Source organism: Ictalurus punctatus, chromosome 20 (genome assembly GCF_001660625.3).
Source record: "Ictalurus punctatus breed USDA103 chromosome 20, Coco_2.0, whole genome shotgun sequence".
In the NCBI taxonomy this organism is placed as follows: domain Eukaryota; kingdom Metazoa; phylum Chordata; class Actinopteri; order Siluriformes; family Ictaluridae; genus Ictalurus; species Ictalurus punctatus.
This window is the reverse complement of record NC_030435.2, coordinates 22,455,227-22,476,433: the sequence shown is the minus strand read 5'-3', so window position 1 is coordinate 22,476,433 and position 21,207 is coordinate 22,455,227. Positions and strand designations below refer to the sequence as shown.

General features: G+C 43.3%; 1 protein-coding gene across 18 annotated transcripts in view; it reads left to right on the top strand.

The window, feature by feature from the left end:
* Window positions 1-3,450: 3,450 nt before the first annotated feature.
* The window catches only part of dlg1b (discs large MAGUK scaffold protein 1b), an 85,561-nt gene continuing 67,804 nt past the window's right edge, over window positions 3,451-21,207 (top strand). For 3 of the 18 annotated variants that reach the window (XM_053673579.1, XM_053673580.1, XM_053673575.1), the window contains exons 1-4: window positions 3,454-4,179; window positions 7,285-7,416; window positions 14,417-14,580; window positions 17,198-17,269. In XM_053673579.1, the coding sequence (XP_053529554.1) occupies window positions 4,161-4,179; window positions 7,285-7,416; window positions 14,417-14,580; window positions 17,198-17,269 (387 nt within the window). In that variant the 5' untranslated portion in view covers window positions 3,454-4,160. Of the gene's footprint in view, window positions 4,180-7,284; window positions 7,417-14,416; window positions 14,581-17,197; window positions 17,270-19,256; window positions 19,491-21,207 lie in introns of those variants that run through there. The other 15 variants (XM_053673574.1, XM_053673571.1, XM_053673584.1 and 12 more) reach the window with 11 other exon arrangements.

Sequence of the window (21,207 nt, the reverse complement as noted above, 5' to 3'; positions counted from 1 at the left end):
GAAAATACACTAACATTTATTTTATGACGGAAGGTGCCATCTGGCCGTTCACAAACACGTTAAGCTGCAACTATCATCTAATCACTAGCTCTGGGCTTGAATAGATTACGAGGAAATCTTGCCCCACAGTGCTGGCATGCACGTTTGGCCACTAGATCACACCAGCCGTGATCCTGAAATAGCATCATCTCGGTACACAGGGTCCATTCAGAGGGAGAAAAAAAAAACAAAACATGTTGTCTGGATGCATCAAAATTCATGCCGTCATATCATTAAACTATTCATTTATACTCGTTATAAACAGATGTTTAAAACATTGAAGGACAAAGAACATGGCATCATTTCTCACGCAAATGATCACACATATTGACATGTGCAATCTGATTAGGAAACTAATATATTTAACTATGAAGCCATGCTGGATTTCTTGCATTGATCGTGTTGCTGTCATTGACCACAAGGCAGCTGTGATGCATTAAATGCACAAGGAATGCAAGCGTAGCTCCTTCTGACGTGATCCCAGTGTGCTGACAGCTCATTCATATACAGATTATTATGTAAATTACCTTGTTTACAGCTTAGCTTGTTTAATAGGCTGTGATTGGAATTACGAAATGACGCTTAATTCATATTTGGAACATCTTATGATAACAATGACAACAACTTATCTACCATGGTATGATAGCAAATATGTATCCGGACATAACGATAAACAAAAAAGATGGCAATCGTGGTAAAATACAAGATGTACCTGCACGTTCACTAGGACAGAATCTTAAAGCTGACGTCAAAGGAGGCCACCCTATGTGCCTTCACGTGCCAAATTGTCATTTATAATAATAATGATAAAGGTTATTTATATAGAACCTTTCATACCTTTCAAGTTAAAATAGTAAAATAATACTTAGGCAAATAATAATAATAATAATAATAATAATAATAATAACACAATAAATAATGACAGAAAGAAAAAAATACAAAAAAATAACACAAAATAGAATAAAAGTACAATAATTAAAATAGTATACAATTAAATTGACAAGGAATGTGCTTCAAGTTTCATATTATATAAAAATGTCTCATATTTTATACCATATTTTATAACTGTCTTAATAAACACAATTAGTTTAAAAAAATAATAATAATTTGTGTCACCAGGGAGAGATCAGAGTTTCCTATGAAAATAAACTTTGGCAAATATTACAAAGCGTGTTCTGATTAAAACATCACTGACCGCACCTTTAATCCCTGAGATACTACTGAGATTACGGTATATTATGATCTCTTTGTGAGAAAATCACATGTACAAACATCTAATGCCACTCCCATGTTGTCTTCCATTACAAGAGCTTCGAAATCGAATTGATTCTTTTCAAACGTCATCTGGCTGGGTTTAAAACCAGCTCTGCCAAAATCCTGACTAATGCCACGATTATTTGTTCAAAAATAATGACAGAAAAACAGATGCTATAATCTCATTACTGTCTGGTTGAGCCAGATGGGCTGGATGACGTGAAATAAAAGTCGGGAGCTCTAACGTGCTTATGTTATATTATATTACGCAAAGCTTTGTATTCGTCAGGAGGTAACAGATTCTCCTCTAACTACTTGACGAATAGTGACGCAATTTGATATTGTATTCCACTTCTTATTCTCCCAATTTCCAGCTTTCATCTTTACTTGCAAATAGATTTTCTTCAGTTCAGATTTTCCTCTGATAGTTATCATCATCATGTGCGATGCAGAAATGCCAAAACACTCTTTATTAACTCTTTAATGTCTGCTAATCATATTGTGTGTGTGTGTGTGTGTGTGTGTGTCATAATATTCTTCCACTTAAGCTTCAATTCTGTAATCTGTCTGTGAAATGGTCAGAGCAAAAGCAAAATAAAGCCCAGTACAGAGCTCTCAGCTGTTCCACAGATGAAAGAGGAGGCAGAGGCTCCGAGATAAGAGAGGGTCATTCATAAAACATCGCCATCTAAAAATAAAAATAAAAAAGCTCTTTTAAGACCGCTTCTTTCTAATCTAGGACGCGTCTTTGGTTGTTTGCGTGGATACACACGAGCTTCAAGAGACATCTGTGGATTCAAAAGTGTTTTGATCATGTCTCACCGCATTTAACACCTAGATAAATCGTTAGTGACTAATAGCTTCATTTGCATAATTACACCTGCATGAATTTGCATGATATTGAAATCTACAGCGAAGAAGATCGTTTGAAAAGTGGTGTTCGGATTTTTTTTCGATTTCAAATTCGACGTTGAAATCTGGTGTTACGTCCCACTTTGGAAAGCGCGATGAATAATAATAAAAAAAAAGTTAGGCAGAAAAGCATAAATGGCGTGGAATAATTTCTTGCTCGCGAATGTTTTGAAATCGGTATATCGGTTTCCAGATAAACTGTTCATTTCTAAAGTCTCGCTCGGAAAAGCGTATTGTATTGCGGTGTTTAAAAAAAAAACTGTGAAGCCTTTTCTAGGAAGCTATTGATTATGTTTATATGCACAGTGATGTTCGTGTATTAATCAGAATTTGGCAATATTCAAATTAGTACTGAAGCACGTAAACGCCACAATCCGATCGCCTGAATCAGATTAAGAGGATATTCTGTTTCCCCAAATTCCCGATTCTCACCCCTGGAACATGCCAGTTTTAATCGGAAATTTGGTGCATGTAAACGCCTTATTCGGAAAATCCAGCGAAAGGAGATACATGCGCATGCTCAGTGTGCAAGGAATTGTGGGTGCTAACAGATGCGTAGCTGTAGGCAAGGTATTTAGGAATGGCAACTCGTACTTACAACACCAAGCACGTGTACAGGAATATTCCCAAGCCTGTACGCGTATTCAGTAAACATCGTATTCGGAATATAGACCTTAATGGGAATTTGATGTGCATATAAACGTAATCACTCATATCCATCGTGATGGGAAAAACTGGAACACGAATTTGCGCCACATTCGAGCCGCTAAACAACATCAGTTTGCTGTTCACCTCCGAGACAAAAGCTGGTTCGATCCGAGCCGTGTGAACTTGTTCGCCTGATTTTAGACATATCGTTTTTAAAAAAAAGATTTTTAAAACTAATGATAATGATGAGAAAAGAACTATATGAGGAGGAAGAGGAGGAGGGGGAGGAAGAGGAAGATGGAGGGGGAAACCCAAATCAACTTTGTGCCACATTTGAGTTGCGAAGTCGAAGGTCGTCTCGGTTCTCCTCTGAGGAAAAGCACACTTTCATTTCCAGACCTGATATTCCAACAGATTTAAACAGAACACAGTTTGATCATCTGAACAGTTCTGAGTGGAGCAGAAAGAAGCTGGATGTTTTATTCCGCTTGTCTCCTTTAAGAAAAGTGTCAGGTCTCACCTTCCCCACGCCGAGCTGAAGGTAGCTCACTGCCATGATTGGGCGGCCAAGGCGAAGGTTCTGCGGTCACGTGACCGCCTCCCAACCCCGGGACGCCATCTTGGTGGAAAGTTTGGAATTTGTGACACATAAGGGGAAGAAGGAGGAGAAAAAAAAAAAAGAAAAAAAAAAAACACACACTAGGAGGAGGAGGAGGAGGTGGAGAAGATAACGAGAGAAGTTTGACGCTTTGCAGAAGACGATTTAAAATATATATATAATCTTTGGGATATTTTAAAGTTTCTGGGGCAAAAAATAAATACATAAACGACGTGTGTTGTAAAAGTGCGGATTTAAAACCGCTCGTGCTGGGATAGTGTTTGGTTGTTTGTTTTGTTTTGGGTTTTATTTTTTTTCTCTCTTCCTCCTGAGAAAGCGCTGCTTTCCACGACTGACCAACGACACACTTACTTTCTCTTTCGAAACATTTTCACTCGGTGTTAGGAAAAAAAAAAAGGGACAAAATGAAGCTCTGTGTATGTTTGAATGGAAATAAGCGTCTGAGGGAGAGCTGAACGTTTGGACCGTCCCGGCTTCCCTTTTCCGCCGCTGTCAGGTTTAAAAAGTGACGCTTAGCCGAGCTAGTCGTTTTAGCCTGACCCGAACCTGGAGGACACACCAACTCGGACTCGCTTTTTTTTTTTTAAAAAAAGGTCTTTACAACTCTTTTGCGTGTTTACACTCGGATTTCATGTCGAAGGCTTGTAAGTTAACCGCCTGACACTTTGGGAGTCCGACACAAGCGACCATGCCGGTGAGGAAGAAAGGTGAGTGGCAGAGAAGTACACACACTTACACACACTTATTACCATAATGCAGCAGACACCAAGTCTGGACTCTCATTATTTTCATGCCTTCAATAGTGCACTTATAAAGGGAACAGGAAGACATTTTAAACAGTGTACATTCTCCTGCTTTAGACATTTCCCTAATACACTTAACCCAAGTCTCAAATGCACCCTTGCTCCCTACCTCAGTGCACTACATAATAGTGTATAGCTTCACAAGGCTTCAGTTAGGCTCTTCCCGTGTTTGTATTTAGGCTGAATCTAAAACATACATACAGTAGAAATGCACTACAAAGGGTGTAAAGATGACTACTGTTTTCCACTGTTACTTACTTAAGACTTAGACAGGGCTTCAGTTAGATATGAATCTGCTGTATAGGCTGAGTCCCAAATACACAGTGTATAAGTGCACTGTAGATATAGGGTGTAAGATCCCTACTTTATGTGAAGACGTGCACAGAGCTTCTGATAGATATTTATGTTTAATAGGCTGAATCCCAAATATACATAGTGTGTAAGTGCACTACGTAGGGTGTAAGATCACTACTTTAAGTGTGACTAGTTTAAGACTTAAGCAGGGTTTTGGTTAGGTATGCATCTGCTTTATAGGCTGAATCCCACGTATACATAGTGTGTAAGTATAAGGTCACTATAGCTATAGGGTGTAAGATCACTACTTCTTCTAGGTTTACTTTATATGAAGACTTGCACAGGGCTTCAGTTCGATATGCATCTGCTTTATAGGCTGAATCCCAAATATACATAGTGTATAAGTGCACTATATAGGGTATATTATAGCAACTTTTTCTAGTTTTACTTTGCACATTGCCTCCGTTGCATATTTCTGTTTAATAGGCTGAATCCAAAAATATGCATAATGTACAAGTGTACACTACATAGGGAATATGATAGCTGGTTATTTATTTGTTTGTTTGTTTGTTTATTTTTAAGTGTTACTTATTTGAAGATTTACACATGGCGTCACGTTCGATTTGCAGTTGCTTTATAGGCTGGATGAATCCCAAATACACATAGTGTATAAGTGCACTACATGGGGTATAAAATCCCTGCTATTTCTAGTTACACTTTATCCGAAGGCTTACCCATGGCCTCAGTTGCATATTTATGTTTTATAGGCTGAATCCCAAATGCACATAGCATAGAAGTGCACTATTTAGGGTGTAAGATTGCTACTTTTTCTAGTGTTACTTATTTGAGGACTTGCCCAGGGCTTCAGTTTGATATACATCTGCTTTATATTCTGAGTCCAAAATACACATGGTGTATAAGTGCACTACATAGGGTATAAAATCCCTGCCATTTCTAGTTATACTTCATCCAAAGACTCAGACATGGCCTCAGTTGCATATTTATGTTTTATAGGCTGAATCCCAAACACAGTGTATGGATGCACTATATACACTATATATTTTCTAGTTTGACTTTATCTGAAGAATTGCACATGGCTTCTGATATATATTTTTATTTAATAGGCTGAATCACAAATATAGCCTACATATTGTGTAAGTGCACTACGTAGAGTGTACGATTGAAAAAAGGAAAAAAAAACATTTTTAAAGTTTTACTTTTATCTGAAGACTTGCATAGTGCTTGGGTTGCATATTAATATTTAATATGTTCAGGGGCTATGCGCACTACCTAGGGTATAAGGTCACTATGGTTTCTAGTTTTGCTTTATCCGAATATCCGTTCAGAGATTTAGTTAAATATTTGACCTGTTTTATAGGCTGAATCCCAAATACACGTAGGGTATAAGTGTAATACAGACTAAATTCCAATTATACATAGTATTTAAGTGTACTACGTAGGGTATAAGATAAGTGCACCTAGTTTACACCATCTGTAGACATTTCTTTATTTATATATAGACTGAATACAAAGTGTCTCCATACTTCCTTCATTCATAGGAAATGCAGTAATTTCATCTTGTACTTCTCCCCTCTGTATAGGATTAGACAGGACCACAGGGGTGGACTTGGTGTATAAACTGCTCCTGTATAGGCTGAACCTGAAATAAGTGCCCTAATTAGTGTATAAGTACACTAGAAGCTGAATCCTGAAATAAGTACACTACATAATACTTCTACACTCAGTTAGTCCAAACAGGGCCATTGTTAGACCCCTACTGTCCACATTTATTTATTTATTTATTTATTTATTTATCCGTCTATCTATCTTTCTCTCTATTTATTAATTAATTCATGCACTAGATAGGGTTAAGTGCACTATAGGCTGAATTCCATAATAAGTGCACTACATGATATTACAATCATTACCGTTTTAGGTTCATTTATCCGAATGTCCCAGTGCTCCCATTATACAACCCCAATTCCCAAAAAGTTGGGACGCTGTGTAAAATGTAAATCAACCTAATTAGTTGCAAAATGTTCCTCCAGCCATTTCTTTTCACTTAACACTTACTTTCCCAGCCTTTCGTTGCCCCCGTCCCAACTTTTTTGAGACGTGTTGCGGCCATCGAATTCAAAATTACCTTATTTTCTTCCCGAAAACGGTAAGCTTCCTCCGTTCAAACATTTCATGTGTTTTCTATGTCCTGTTGTGAATAACACAGGGGTTTATGAGATTCGCAAATCACTGCGTTCTGTTTTTATTTACGTTTCACACAGCGTCCCAACTTTTTTGGAATTGGGGTTGTATATCCATGTCCACTACATAGGGTATAATCATCGCTAATACACCCTATGTAGTGCACTCGCTTGTATGTGCCCTGTTTAACTCCTAGACCCTAGCACACAATGGCTGCCTGTTGAGATTTAAGTGGTCACGCTACAGCTGGTTGGACGTCCATTTATTCCACACTGTTTTTTTTTTTCTTCTCTTTTTTTCCTCTTGGTATGCTCCAGAATTTGGTGCAAACCGTTATAGACGGACTCTATTCTGATCTTATACTAAAACCGTTCGCAAAGTTTTGTGTGTGCGTGTGCGTTTTTTTTTTTTTTTTTTTTTAAATTTTTTTTTTGATGAAATGTATAAATATGTTGTTACTGACATGCTCTGAAACTAAAAATTGTGCTCTTGAAACGTTTCCCGCTCGTCCCTCAGATGCTCAGCGGGCTCTCTTGCTCTTGGAGGAATACCGGACGAAACTCAACAACACCGAGGACCGACAGCTGAGGCACTCCATTCAGAGGGTCATCGACATCTTCCAGAGTAACCTCTTCCAGGCACTCATAGGTACCGTTAATTCAAAGTTTTTCCATTTCCTTTTGTTCACACTTAAGGGATTTTATGATGACCTTATTTATCTTTGGAGTTATTATCAGACATGCAATGTAGACTTCAGATAAAATAAAGTACACTGCTGAAAAAGCCCTCAGTGAATTTGTAATGGTTTCAATGGAAACTAATGGTCCTTGTGGGTCTCTACTGGTAATTTGTTACTTCCTATTGGTGACATGTTATGTCTAGTGGATACCAACCAAACTAGCTGTTTGTTTATTTATTTATTTATTTTTTAAAAAACACAGAACCTCCTGAACTGCTATGCTAATACTGCCTTCCAAATAGGATGCAAATGCAACCCAAAAATATGCAGTTTACCCAGGCGGTTTTACTTTAGGTGTTTTGGAGCGTCCACAACAACACTCATGCATGTTTGATATCATGAATCATAGCTCAGCGCTGTTGAATTCTGGATTCTGATTGGTCCGGAGGTGTTGATGGATTTTTCTATCGGCAGCACTGACAGCACAGGGTTATGTTAACGTGTTTGTTCCGTTCCGTTATCGTTTCTTTAGTAACAGCTCATCCACAGGGATTTGTACGCCGGACGCGGCACGTAAACGAATTAAGAAAACGTGTGCGATCGTTGATATGGTGAAGTTTTCTGTAAGGAGGTGATTGTGTAATATTTAACATTGACATTTAAGTAGCAAAAAACTAAATAAACAAAAAAATCCACTGCAGTTTCTTTCAGGATCAGTAAATTATCAATCTGTGTATGGATGGATGGTAGGATGGGATGGATGGATGATGGGGTGGGATGGATGATGGGATGGATGATAAAGTGGGTGGTATGGATGATGGAGTGGGATGGATGGGCTGGACGATAGGGTGGGATGGACGATGGAATGGATGGATGGGATGGATGACCAGGTGGGATGGATGATGGGATGGACGACGGGGTGGGTGGGTGGGATGGATGGATGGATGGATGGATGGATGATGGGAGGGATGGACGATGGGGTGGAATGGATGATAAAGTGGGTGGTATGGATGATGGAGTGGGATGGATGGGCTGGATGATGGAATGGATGGATGGGATGGATGACCAGGTGGGATGGATGATGGGATGGACGATGGGATGGATTATAGGGTGGGTGGGTGGGATGGATGGATGGATGGATGGATGGATGATGGGAGGGATGGATGGATGGGATGGATGATGGGGTGGATGATGGGGTAGGATGGACGATGGGATGGAGTCTCCAGTGTCAGGGCCATGGCTTTGAAAGTTAGAGGTAAGACTAACTTAAGCTTTCTCACATCTTCAGGACAGATGAGTTTACAAATTTTGGTTATTAGGTAACATGACAAACTGTGGGTTGTTTTTATTTATTTATTTATTTGTCTTATTCAACTTCAAGGCTAGTGAGGGGAAGAGAAGGTTTATGGCTCCTAGAGAAATAAAACGCTTCAAGGCATGCTGTTAGAGGAAAATAATCAACTTAGGAGTGGTGACGGGAACTCTGCTACACATTGCACGGCGTCACACCATCCCGTTGTTGATTGTTTTCCTATAACCGCACACCCTGGAGTGTTTTCCACCTTGCTTATGAAATAATTAAGTATCATGTCTGATTATTATTATTATTATTATTATTATTATTATTATTGCCATTCTTTGCTAGCAGATTTTACATCATTACCCCGGTTTGTTTGAGGCGTTTCCCCGTCTGTGTTGGAACTGCCGCAGTCGTGTCGGGTTATAAAAGTCCTATAATGGCTCCGTGTCACTTGTGCTGTGAGACTGGCTATGATTTTATGAGAGGTGATAAGTCACTGCAGTCTGCATGCTGCTCAGCGTAATGTCGTCTCTCAGCTCGTGACTGTTGTAAAATTCACCTTTTCTCTTTTCTCCCATGCGCTAGCAAGCAGAGACTCGTCTCGTATGACTAATACTGGTTTATTCCAACAAACGTGCCGTGAAAAGCGAGCAGCAGGAATGCAGAGCGGCCGGTTCGAGTTCGCCAGGGGTCAGCTTCCTGTCTCGACCACAACCTCTGCCTCGCTCCTATATTTTCCTTTCCGAAAATATGACCGATAGCCGAGTCGTTTTATTTATTTATTAAATTTTTTTTTAAAGGTAGAAACGTGATTCTGTTTTGTATTTACTTGCACTATTTTACCTGCAAGTAAGTCACACGCTTGCGCAGGAAGAGATCTGCGCCCTTTTTGAGTAACAGGATACTCTATTAGAATCGGTCTGGTGGAAAAACTCATTTCTCAATCTACGCTGCCCTAAATGGCATTTCTTTTAAACTCATTCAAGTACATAAGAGTGCGCAGTGCACTATTTCGGGAGTCCGTGGATTTCAGACGTCCTGTATTGCCACAATGTAAAGTCTTTACCGATTTACAGGTTCCTACTCAAAGTACAAGACGTGTATTAATTCCTTAAAAATGAGTTTCACGATACATAAGAAGAGATCTAACGCTCGTCATCGCCTTAGAAAGAATTCTAGCGTTCGGGACGTGTGTATACACGGCGTTTGCCATTTAGGACGCGCCCTGTGGTTTACCGATTCACTTTCAGGAGCTTTTATTCTACCGTGCTGCCGTTCTCCTGTGTGATGAATCGCCGGAAGTTTCGATGCGTCTACGAGACGCGATATTAGTAAATCGTAGAGCACGTTCACTCTCGTACCATCAGTCTCGCAGTCTTGCGCGTCTTCTGACGAATAATGGATTTGAGGCACGGTTTTCCAATTGCACTCGTTCCGATACGCGTGTCGAAGGACGAACGTGGTGTCATCCGTCAGCGGGCATGATTAATCCGGTCCTAATCCCAGAGCCCCTGATTTACTGCAGAGAGCAATGCTGTAGTACACACTTCACCGCACACCTAACGACGAAGTACACATGTATACTGCAGTTAAACTGAACGGAGTGTAAGCTTTACTGGCCGACGGATGGCCGCGTCGGCGTTTGAATCGTATGAAGGAAGTTCATATGGGAGCGGGGGTCGTTTGGGGGTCACGTAGCGTGCAGACTACAACACAACAGAATGTAAAGTTTTTTTTCTAAGCGATTCCGAGATTCGTGTTGCGTCCACGCCGTGTACGGAAACCGAGAGGCATGACTAAATCATCACGCAGCTTTTAAAACCGGGCTTTTTAGACTGAGGTGAGTTTACACGTGTCTGTGCTACACCGCGAGGAATGGTGGGTAACGATCACACAATCCCTCATTACCCGATGACGAACCGGATCAGGATTTAATTTCACACCTCCCAGTCCGTTCATGATTACGTCGTGGCCGTGTTAGGAGCAGAACGTCTTCACTTCCTCACCCGGATAGGGTCCCCCCCCCTTAAATTACCGGCCTTTTAATTATTCACAGGTTTTTTGTGGTAGACGGTGGAAGATCAAAAGACCAGTAAGGGTTGAAGACTTTGTTAGTGTTTATGTAGTGATGATTCAAGTTTTATGCAGTTTTATACATGTGTAGGGGTTGAATACTTGTCTAAGTCTGAAGTGAAGAATGAGTGCTGGTGGAGAGATTCAAATCAGTCCTTATGAAGGAGGCGTGGCCTCAGTATGGCCTTTGTGAGCCGTCGCCTCTGTGTGTGTGTTGGTTCCAGGTAAGGCGTGGTGTGTGTGTGTGTGTGTGTGTGTGTGTGTTAGTTTCAGTGAAGAAGGCATGACCTGTGTGTTGGCCCCTGTGAAGGAGTATGCATGTGTGTTTTGCTCCCAGCGAAGGCCTCTATATATGTGTGTGTGTTTGTGTTGGTCTCAACAAACGAGGCATGGCTTGTGTGTGTGTTAGTCCCAGTGAAGGAGGTGTGTCCTGTATGTGTGTGTTGGTCCCAGTGAAGGAGGTGTGTCCTGTATGTGTGTGTTGGTCCCAGTGAAGGAGGTGTGGCCTGTATGTGTGTGTGTTGGTCCCAGTGAAGGAGGTGTGGCCTGTATGTGTGTGTGTTGGTCCCAGTGAAGGAGGTGTGGCCTGTATGTGTGTGTGTTGGTCCCAGTGAAGGAGGTGTGGCCTGTATGTGTGTGTTGGTCCCAGTGAAGGAGGTGTGGCCTGTATGTGTGTGTTGGTCCCAGTGAAGGAGGTGTGTCCTGTATGTGTGTTAGTCCCAGTGAAGGAGGTGTGTCCTGTATGTGTGTGTTAGTCCCAGTGAAGGAGGCGTGGCCTGTGTTACTTCTAGTGAAGTTGGTGTGGTGTATGTTAATTCACGTGAAGGAGGCGTGGCCTCTGTCTCTGTCTTCCAGTCTCAGTAATGGAACATGCGTTATGCTTCCCCCCAGTTATAATTGAACTGTTTGCACAATCCCAATGTAATGGATCACATTGTACCGTAGCGAAACAGCTCTAGAGCCATATTTATGCGGAATTAATTTGATATTAGGTGGTGGGTGAATATGGTCATTAACATTTCATGGAGTATCTCTGTTATTTTACATCTGTCAGAAAAAAATCCTCTCAATACCACACGTTCTAGCGTCTGGAAAGATTACGCTGGCTCACATGCTATAAAATGACCTGTAGAAATGTCCACTGGTAATATTTATCCTGTGTAAACTAACGTGTTATTAAAGATCCGGGCACTTGACGGGTAAAGTCTAGGTGCATGGAGGAAGGTTGGCGAGAAGGTGAAGGTGGTGGTTTTTCTTCGGCCTCGAAATGCTCTTAACCCGAAGACAGCCTCGGTGTTGCTCTGTGAAAACGGGTTATGAGTTAAGAGGAGCCGACCAATGTTGTGGAATTCTGATCTTGTGGTCAGAGTCCAATTTAATCAGACATCAGTCCGGCAGTGTTTTACAGCCAGCTTTACCGCAGAGCTCTCTCCAGAGGGACACCAGGAAACACGAGACAATGGAAAAGCTGGGAAGCAGAGCACACTGATAGCAAAGCGCTTGTTTTGACTGGAGACTCGACAAATCCTGTGCGTCGATTAAACTCCATACATATATGTGCATATATACGTCTGGGAAGCCTTTCCACGTATGACATTGTGAAAACATCTTGGCATACGCGGCAGTAAATACGGCTTGTGGCGCCAGTGCTTGGCGAGAGCACGTGACGTGACTCTTGGTGCGTAATCTGGATCGGCTGTAAGGGATGTCCCTCATCACGCCAGCTCTCAGATCCCTCATCCTGTTACACAGTCTGTCTAAACTAATCACTCGCTCTGTCTTACTGCTGTGGACCAGAAGCTTTGCTCCAGCGTGTGACACGCTGCTCATAAAGCCTCCGTGAACACTGTAGCGGATTCGTCACTATGTAGGACAGAATCGAGAAATTTTTCCAGAATGTCCCGTCGGTCTTGGAAGCCTTAATTCTACTAATAAACAACTGTAAACCGTTAATGCCGAGCATTTTCTTTCGAGTATTCCTACCCGATTTCAGAAATGTCACGCTCCATGTTTACACAGCAATAAACTACTTTTAGCTACCTATAACAATAGTGTCCAGAACAAAACTATAACCCGTGCTCATTTCTGTTCAGTACCAACGGATAACACGACACGCGTCAGGTGAGCGGAAAGCCCGAGTCATTCCTTCTCACCTGTTTGAAATAAGAATATGGAGAAACTCCCCGACTGTTAGTCACTAGCTGGCTATCGACTGTGTAAAATCGCGTGAAGAGCAAACGCGACAACAAAGCTAAAATCGTCCGATTAGCATCTACCATGAACTGTCTTCCCAGCAAAAGTGTGAGTCACGCAAAAGAGATGCATTTATTCACGGTTGCTTTTAAGTCCTCGGAAAACTCGTGACGAACGCGACCCAAGCCTCGCCGGAATATTTACAAAAGTAGTACAAAGCCACAAATGATCACGCAGTCCGGGAACTTCATTAGCGTTCCTCTGTGAAGCCCGCACCGTGCTGAGACAGAAATATCCCCCAGCTCGAGCTTTTATTAGTAGCCGTGAAATCACCTGCTCAGAGATTTCATAGAGAAACCCGCACGCTGGGAACAGCCTCCAGCGCGGGTGCATGACCGAACCGCTCGCACTCATCCCCCCGGACGTCCACGTGACCCTGGGTATATTTTCAGCCAGTTCCCCAGATCCCTCACAGCACAACTGCGTCCTTCCGATCTTCATCTCTACGGCCGCGTCCTGCCGCGGCCACTTCCGCTCCGTTTAGAGAAGTGACCGCTTCCCTAAATCGCTCCGAGCGCGACGCGGTACACCGTTCCGCACAGGACGCAGTCCGTGTTCGTCATTTAAACGGTTAAATACGCTCAAGAGCTTTTAATTGAGGGTCGTGCCGGCGACCTTTTATAAGCACTTACGACGGATTAACGGCACTCCGTGTAAATAGCCTAGCGGATAGCTTCCACGCGAGCGCGAGTAAACAGCAGTCACGTGTATAGTGCACTCGACGCGGAAGAGACCCAACTGTCACCTGGTTACTAAAGAAATCTAAATCTGGAGATTTTGTATTTTATTTGAGTAAAAATGACGCTGTGCAAATATCACGGTCGTTTTAAACATTTAAATGACCAAAAAAAAACAAAAATTCAGTCTGTCGCTGCGAAACAAGCTAGCATTGTGTCTTAAATCACTAACTAACACAGCTATTGTTTTTCCATTTTAAAAGCCTCTTATGTCACCTTCAGACCTACTCCAAGGTGTACCGAGTTTCTAGACTTGTAAATGGTTTTTTAATGTAAGGTCAGAGTTTTCGACTCGAGACGCGGATCACGACGACGGTCATGACGACAGCAGTCAGTCGTAAGAGAGACGGATCTCTCTGACGTGCCGTCTACCGGACGCCGCTTTTAAATCTCCCGGATGTACGTAAGACGCGACAGCGTGCGAGCAATGCCGCTCACGTTACCTCTGCTCCGGGCAGTGCTTCACTACACCTCGAGCCGTATCGCACCACCCCAGCGTGGATTATTGTCCTGTAACCTAATGTTTTCATCTTCAAATTCTTCAAGCCACGTTTTTAAAAGCGAGACCACTCCAGAGTCATGTTTTCCCCTCCACTCTTCTGACAGACATCCAGGAATTTTACGAAGTGACCTTATTGGATAATCAGAAATGCAGCGAGCCGGTGAAAGGAAGCGCCGGGCCGGCCGCCATGAACCTGTGGGATTTCTCCAGCCTCCAAAGTCCGACGGGTACTTCAGACACGATGCCCAGCATCAGCACCAGCATAGAGGTAGGAATGCCGTGTGTGTGTGTGTGTGTGTGTGTGTGTGTGTGTGTGTGTGTGTGTGTGTGCTCCCCTCATTTAATCCGGTGAGCACTGTCTACTCAACATCTGCTGTGCCAGACCAGAGCTTGGAATACGACGCTTTTGGGCTCTTTCATTGGTCCAGGAAATATCACACTCATTATCACAGAGCAATCGTGCCATCTTCTCTCTCTCGCACGCACGCACACACACACACACACACACACACACACACACACACACACACGCACGCACGCACTTCAGCTGTTTACTGTTTTGCCTTGTGAAAGAGTGTTTAAATTAAACTCTCCTGGGGAAAAAAAAAAAAAACCTCAGACAAAACATGAATAATAAATCTATGGGAATCTGTGATGAGTACAAATGTCGAAAAGGCGTTCAGTCCGTCTGCAGAGGTGTCGACGTCTACGGTTTAGCCGTTGAGCTTTAACGTTTTTGTATGGAGGCCCTACTGTAAGGGGACATGGTGATGGGGGGAAAAATACGAGACGCGAGAGGGCGCAAAAAACCACCACGCGAATGCAAAAGAATTGCGAGCGAACGCAAAGTTTCTTGGGGGAACGCAAAAGTTTGGGGAGCGAACGCAAAAGCGTCGGAATGAAAATTTCCTCCCATCTCATGTTTCCTCCATCACCGGGACCCTTCAGGGACTCCGTACAGCTGTATGAAAAAATGTGTGTCTAGTTTTAGTCGCACAAACCTTCGTCTTGTGAGCCAATAGGAAGCGAGAAAGAAGGACAGTGCCGTGTCTTTGGTCGAGCCGCTTGTCATTACTACGTAGCTTTAACGTCGAACTTCATCTTCTCACTGTTGGTAGACGCACATCTGGAGAGAACATCACCTGTCGCGTTACGGACACGTCGTAGAGCTTTCGAGGTCAAGTTCCGGGTTTGTTTTTTCTTTTCTGCCTGCAATTATGTGATTTTTCTCGTTAGCGGTGTTGGCACCTCTCCGCTCGGATTGGGCAGGAGGAAGGACGTCGGGCTTCACAGCTGTGCTAAAGAAATGCAGGGCAAAGGGTGAAAGGGCGAAAGGGCAGGTATACACACCGTAGTGATGTAGTTCTGCAGCTGCACTTTCTTTACAGAACACCACAGAGTACATCTGCGGAACTGACGGAATTCACAGAAGGGTAAAGCTCGGTCTGTCTGTCGAGTGTTACTGTGAAAACACACACACACACACACACACACACACACACACACACAGAGACTAATCCTGTGTCCACAGACAAGAGCTGTTCTAAGATTAGATTTGACTTGCAGTTTCTCTGGCTGCTAACACAACGCTGTCACCAATTTAAACCTGATGACGGCTTTGTCCAAACACTGTGTCAGTACACACACGCACACGCGCACACACACACACACACACCTTCAACTCCTCCAACTATACTTCCTCAAATCAATTCTGAGACTTTCTCCGTATCATAAACTCAACAGACCAAGCATGGGAATGAGAATACGTTTGCAGGCAGACAGACAGACGGGCAGACAGACGGGCAGACAGACGGGCAGACAGACGGGCAGACAGACAGACGGGCAGGCAGGCAGAATTTTATATTTCGATTCCTCCTTTCTAAAATCATTGTAGAGAAGTCTGCGATTTCTGTTTTTTTTTTTTTTTTTTTTTTAACCAGCATGTCGTTAAATTAAAATAACTATAACCCTTGCGTGTAGGACGAAAGGATTTATTTCATCGTAGTCTGCTTGCAGAAACGACTGCATGCTGGTACAAGTCTGGAGTAGATTCCTGTCTGATTGGGAATTAGGCCCCCTGTCTGGCGAACGTCCGGCAGTGGGAATAATGAAGACTTTACTCGAGGGGAATAGTTGTAAGGCAGGATTATAGTCATTTTGGAGCAGATCTGAGCCAGTGGAGGTCACTTCCCCTCAACCCTTTTATTTACTGATACAGCCTAGTCCCGATTCAGGAAAACCTTTTGAAAAAGCCGGCCCATTTTTCTAGCGGTGCAATCATGTTTTTGATGATAGACTAATTTAAGCGTGGAACGGTTTCTGAGAGGTCCGCACGCTTGCCTCGCACTTCTGGGGTTGGGGGGGTGTCGAGTCCCGAGTCCGCCCTGCGTGCGTGGAGTTTGCATGCTCTTTCCTCCGGGTACTATTACATCAAGAATTAAACATTTTTGTTTAAATCGACATTTTATTTCTGGCTGGATTTCTACTGTATAAACGATGACCCATGATTTATACACAACACGAATTTCTCATCATCCATGTAGCGTCGGAATTACCGGTAAGATAGCTAATGCCTGATTTAATCTGTACAAATTGTCATCATGTCATGTTAATGGATGCACCCCAAAGTACCCCCAAGTACCAAACCTTGATCGGGTAATTCCTAACGTGTATCCAATGTTTCATACGTCATTATGGCTTCACATTGCGAAGAGAGGAGCTCTGAAAAATGCTTAGCGTTTACTTGCTCATCCGTTCGAATGCTTTGTAAGTTATTAGACGTTACTAAGTGAGTGTGTGTGTGTGTGTGTGTGTGTGTGTATCTTTCCTTCAGTTTAAATGTTCTCTTTCTGTTTCTCTTTCTGATACGAAACTGCTAATCTCAGGATTCTCCTCTTCTCTATGAAATCCTCCATGTGCTCGCTAAAGCCAAAGCGTCCTCCGGCGAGCTGGACCGAGTAAGTATTGACTCCGGCGCGGCGTCCGTCACGGTCGCATGCTGGGCCCATCCGTCTTCTCCCTCTCGTTGTTGTCCTGTTCAGTGGAGATGGGCTGCTCGCCGTCTCTCTGTCCCGTCGCAGAGAGACTCATGTGTCACCCGTGCTCCATTCATCCGGGCTCGGCTCGAGGGTCAGAGCCGCACCCGCTTCCTTGGGGTGGGAGGGTGTTCTCTCACGGCTTTTTCTCAGCGGGGCATTTTTACAGTACTCAATGTGTTTTTAATTTATTTTTATTTCACAGAATACTTCTTCAGCATTCATTTCATGGTCGTCTGGTCGTCTGATGTTCTCGCCTAGCTCATAACACACTGTTACTGACCTGCATGTGTCCTCCTTGTGGAAGGGTATTCGTGTGTAGCTGTGTTTAAAGATGACCATTTCCTTTCATCTGTTTATATGTAATAGAGATGTGTAAGTATTTAAAAAAAAAAAAAAAAAAAAAAAAGAGTTTATCTTGAAGTGCGTGACAAGACCGACAGGAGCCGGAGACCTCATTTAGGCCTGACGGACACTAGCTTGGTTTCCAACAGCGACAGTAATTCACACACATCCCCGTGCGTTCGGGACGTGGCCGATTCGAGCTGCCCCGAGTCACTACCAGCACTTCTTTAAACGCTAGTAGTAGAGTGCAGGTTCACATGCTGAGGAATGTAGTACTTTAGGTTTGGAGCTTAAATGATTTGAGCCTGACTTTCACTTACTGTACTTATCACTTCATTACTCTCCTCTACTTTGTGTGTGCAGGTCGAATAGAACACACTGTTCCATGCCTTATTTGGGCTTCCCAGGTGCTGAACGTACGGCATCCTTCAGCATTTTTGACGCTGTGTGTGTGTGGACGGTTTATTAAAATGTATTAATCTAGGATTTATCGGTCTGGAGCCGCTGTTATGCGTCGACGTACGTCGTTAGTAACCCCTCCAGCCGATCTGCGTGAAAGAGAGGTAGAGTGCGTGGGTTGGAGGGTTATTCTCATTAGGGTTCCCACTTTCCATTTCCAAACCAAACTTAATAAAACTAATGAAGATGATGGTTGTAGATGTTGGTATTATTATTATTATTATTATTATTATTATTATTATTATTATTACCACAATCCTTCGTACATAATTAATGAGTCCATTAATCATAGTACGTGTATACACCCATATGTCCTCCTTCCCCAAACAGCCGGAAGAAACCAATTGGTATGGTCTGTGTTTTGTCTTTGTACGCTGTAGCATTACTCTTTCCCTTCACTGGAACTAAGAGGCCCAAACGTGTTCCAGGCATCGACCGAGGTGCAATCTCGCAGGTTTCCGTGGAAACACGGAAGAAACCGAGCTGTCGCGGAACTCTACGTAACCTTGCGGTGAAACACGTTGAGCAAATAAAGACGCTATCCAGAACCCCGATAATATCTTCTATACGAGATGTGATGAGCGAACGCTGTAGCTCCTAAACGAAACGTTGGTCACCGTCTCCCTGGCTGCATGCTGGCGTCGGAAACATGACGTGCTCCTTTAGAAAACCTCCTTGGAAGAAGATATTAACGCGCTTCACTAGCTACTTCATTTCAACCTGGTCGGGGACGTTTCCCGGCAACCAAAATGTAAAACGTCGTAAAATGCAGCACGTTGGAGGTTTCACGTCAGGCCGGGGACGAATGACGATCGTACCGGGAGTCTGGACTATTTAAACGTCTGTCGTTTAAGTCACGTTAGCATATTAACACTCGAAATAGATAAATATTTGAGATATATAAGTTGTGTTTAGTCGCAAATGAGATGAAACCTGACTTTAACTAGAATAACTGTGCGAGGGGATAAATTCCAACCTGGCAACCCGGTCTCTCTCGGACATGCCTATGAGTTGTGTCGCAGCCATGAGCAGGTTTTTTTTTTTTTTTTCTTTTCTTTCTTCCTTCCTTCTCCCCCCCCCTTCTTCACTCCTCCCAAAACCCCCTCAGTGCTGTGAAGTTTTTATGGGCTTCCTCGACAAACACGCGGACCGTGTTTACCCCAGTTGGATGGGAATAGTGGTGTTTTCACTGTCTCACTCTCACACACACACACACACACACACACACACTCACACACTCTGAAGTAACGAAGGCATGAAATGAGATGCTGAGCCAGAGCGCTGCTTCTATTTGGTCCCGTGCAAGAAGATGGACTGCATTTGTATCGTTACCACTAAGGTAAGCTCTCGGCTACATCCCAAACCGCATACGCCTTAAGTAGTGCGTCTCCGTGGCTCGTTACTTTAGCACGCTGTCTAGTGCGGGAGTATGCAATTTGGGACGAGGCCACGGTGCTCGTAATCGCTTCCTCGGTCACAGTCACATCTCATTATTTATCTTCACTTCTTTAAGGAGTTTCTTGGTAAATTTTTAAAAAATATATAACGGACCTTTTCCTGTCCGTTATAGAGCATCTAGTTATTCATGCTTGCGTCTTGGAATAGCGATTGTCTTCCTTTGTGCCACTTTTTTCCTTTAAGTTAAAAATAAACTGCCATCGGTTAAGATACAGCGTTAGAGGTGGAAATGAGGACGTGCTAGCGGCGCAGGTACTCGAGCACAATATTTACTGGAGAGAAACAGCTGGAGCTTTTCCTGCGTCCCATTTATATTAAAAAAAAAAAAAAGTAGTAACTCAGATTTGAGACGCTTTCTGTAGAGCCTGCTGAGCGAAGGACTGTTTCTAGCTGCCTTAACATAAGAAAGTCGTTTCTTTTTCAGATGTTCAACATTTATTAAATGTAACTATAAACGGATAAAAAAGTATCATGTCATTCTTTAAAAAAAAAATACATTTTTTTTTACTTGTTCGTCTTGGCAATTTGCCGAGGTATAAGCGGAATAAACTACCTCGCAGACGTGATGTAGGAGGAAAATAACTACGTTCTGGGGTTGTCACTGTAACTCTGCTTCATCACATGACCCCGTGACCCTGCTGTTGGTTATTTCTCTTTAAGAGCACACCCCTAAAGTTTGATATAATTGAATTAAATGTAAATCGGTGACCGTCATAACGAATCCTCAAACACGAATGTCTAGGTGTTTAAACGAGCTTGTATTGTGAATTAGAGATACAGTATTACTCTTATCCAGCTGTGCGTTTGGATGACATCTGGATACGCGTTTGTCCTTCAAGCGTCTTTGCGAGCTTTAACGGCCCGGCAGATGTGTTTTCCGACCTCCGGCGCACGGCCCTTGATCTCGAGTAACTTCCTGCACTTAAACTATTATCCTGCACTATAACGGCTCCTGCGAAACGCCGAACGGTGACCAGATGGTTGCGAGTTCAAATCCCAGGACGGTGAAAGAGCCCCGCTTGCGAGAGTATCGACCGGATTGCGATTGGATTTCAGCCGGTCTCAGCCGGGGGTTTGGAAATCACTCGAGGGGTTTGTGTGCGCAAAGTAAAACGTGGCGGAGGTTCTGTAAGCGATCGGAACGTGTAGACTAATTTCTCCTCAATTTTTGGTCTCGCTAATTCCCACCCGCTAGCTAATTCTGTCCTATCACATGACCGCTACCAGGCGGGCAGGCTCGGGCAAACACGTGAAGACAACCGCCGCATCTTTTCGAACGCTGCTCATGCTGTGCTGTCCGCCCTCTTCCGCATACACGAGCTCACGCACGCCCACGATTCACCGGAGTGGCTGTGATGGACAGATGACGGACAGTTCGTCGTCCCTCCCACCTGGAGAGCACGGCCAGATTTGTGTCTTTGATGCACGGCCACAATCGTTAGTGTCTTTGATGGTCTTCCACCTTAAAAGAAAATGACTCGTGGTACATGATTGTATCTTAACGAATGTAGACCACGTACAAGACCTGCGACAGGGAGACGTTTCTGAGCGCACACTCGACCGGCATCTCGGCACGGTTCGGATTCCAGCAGCCCTCT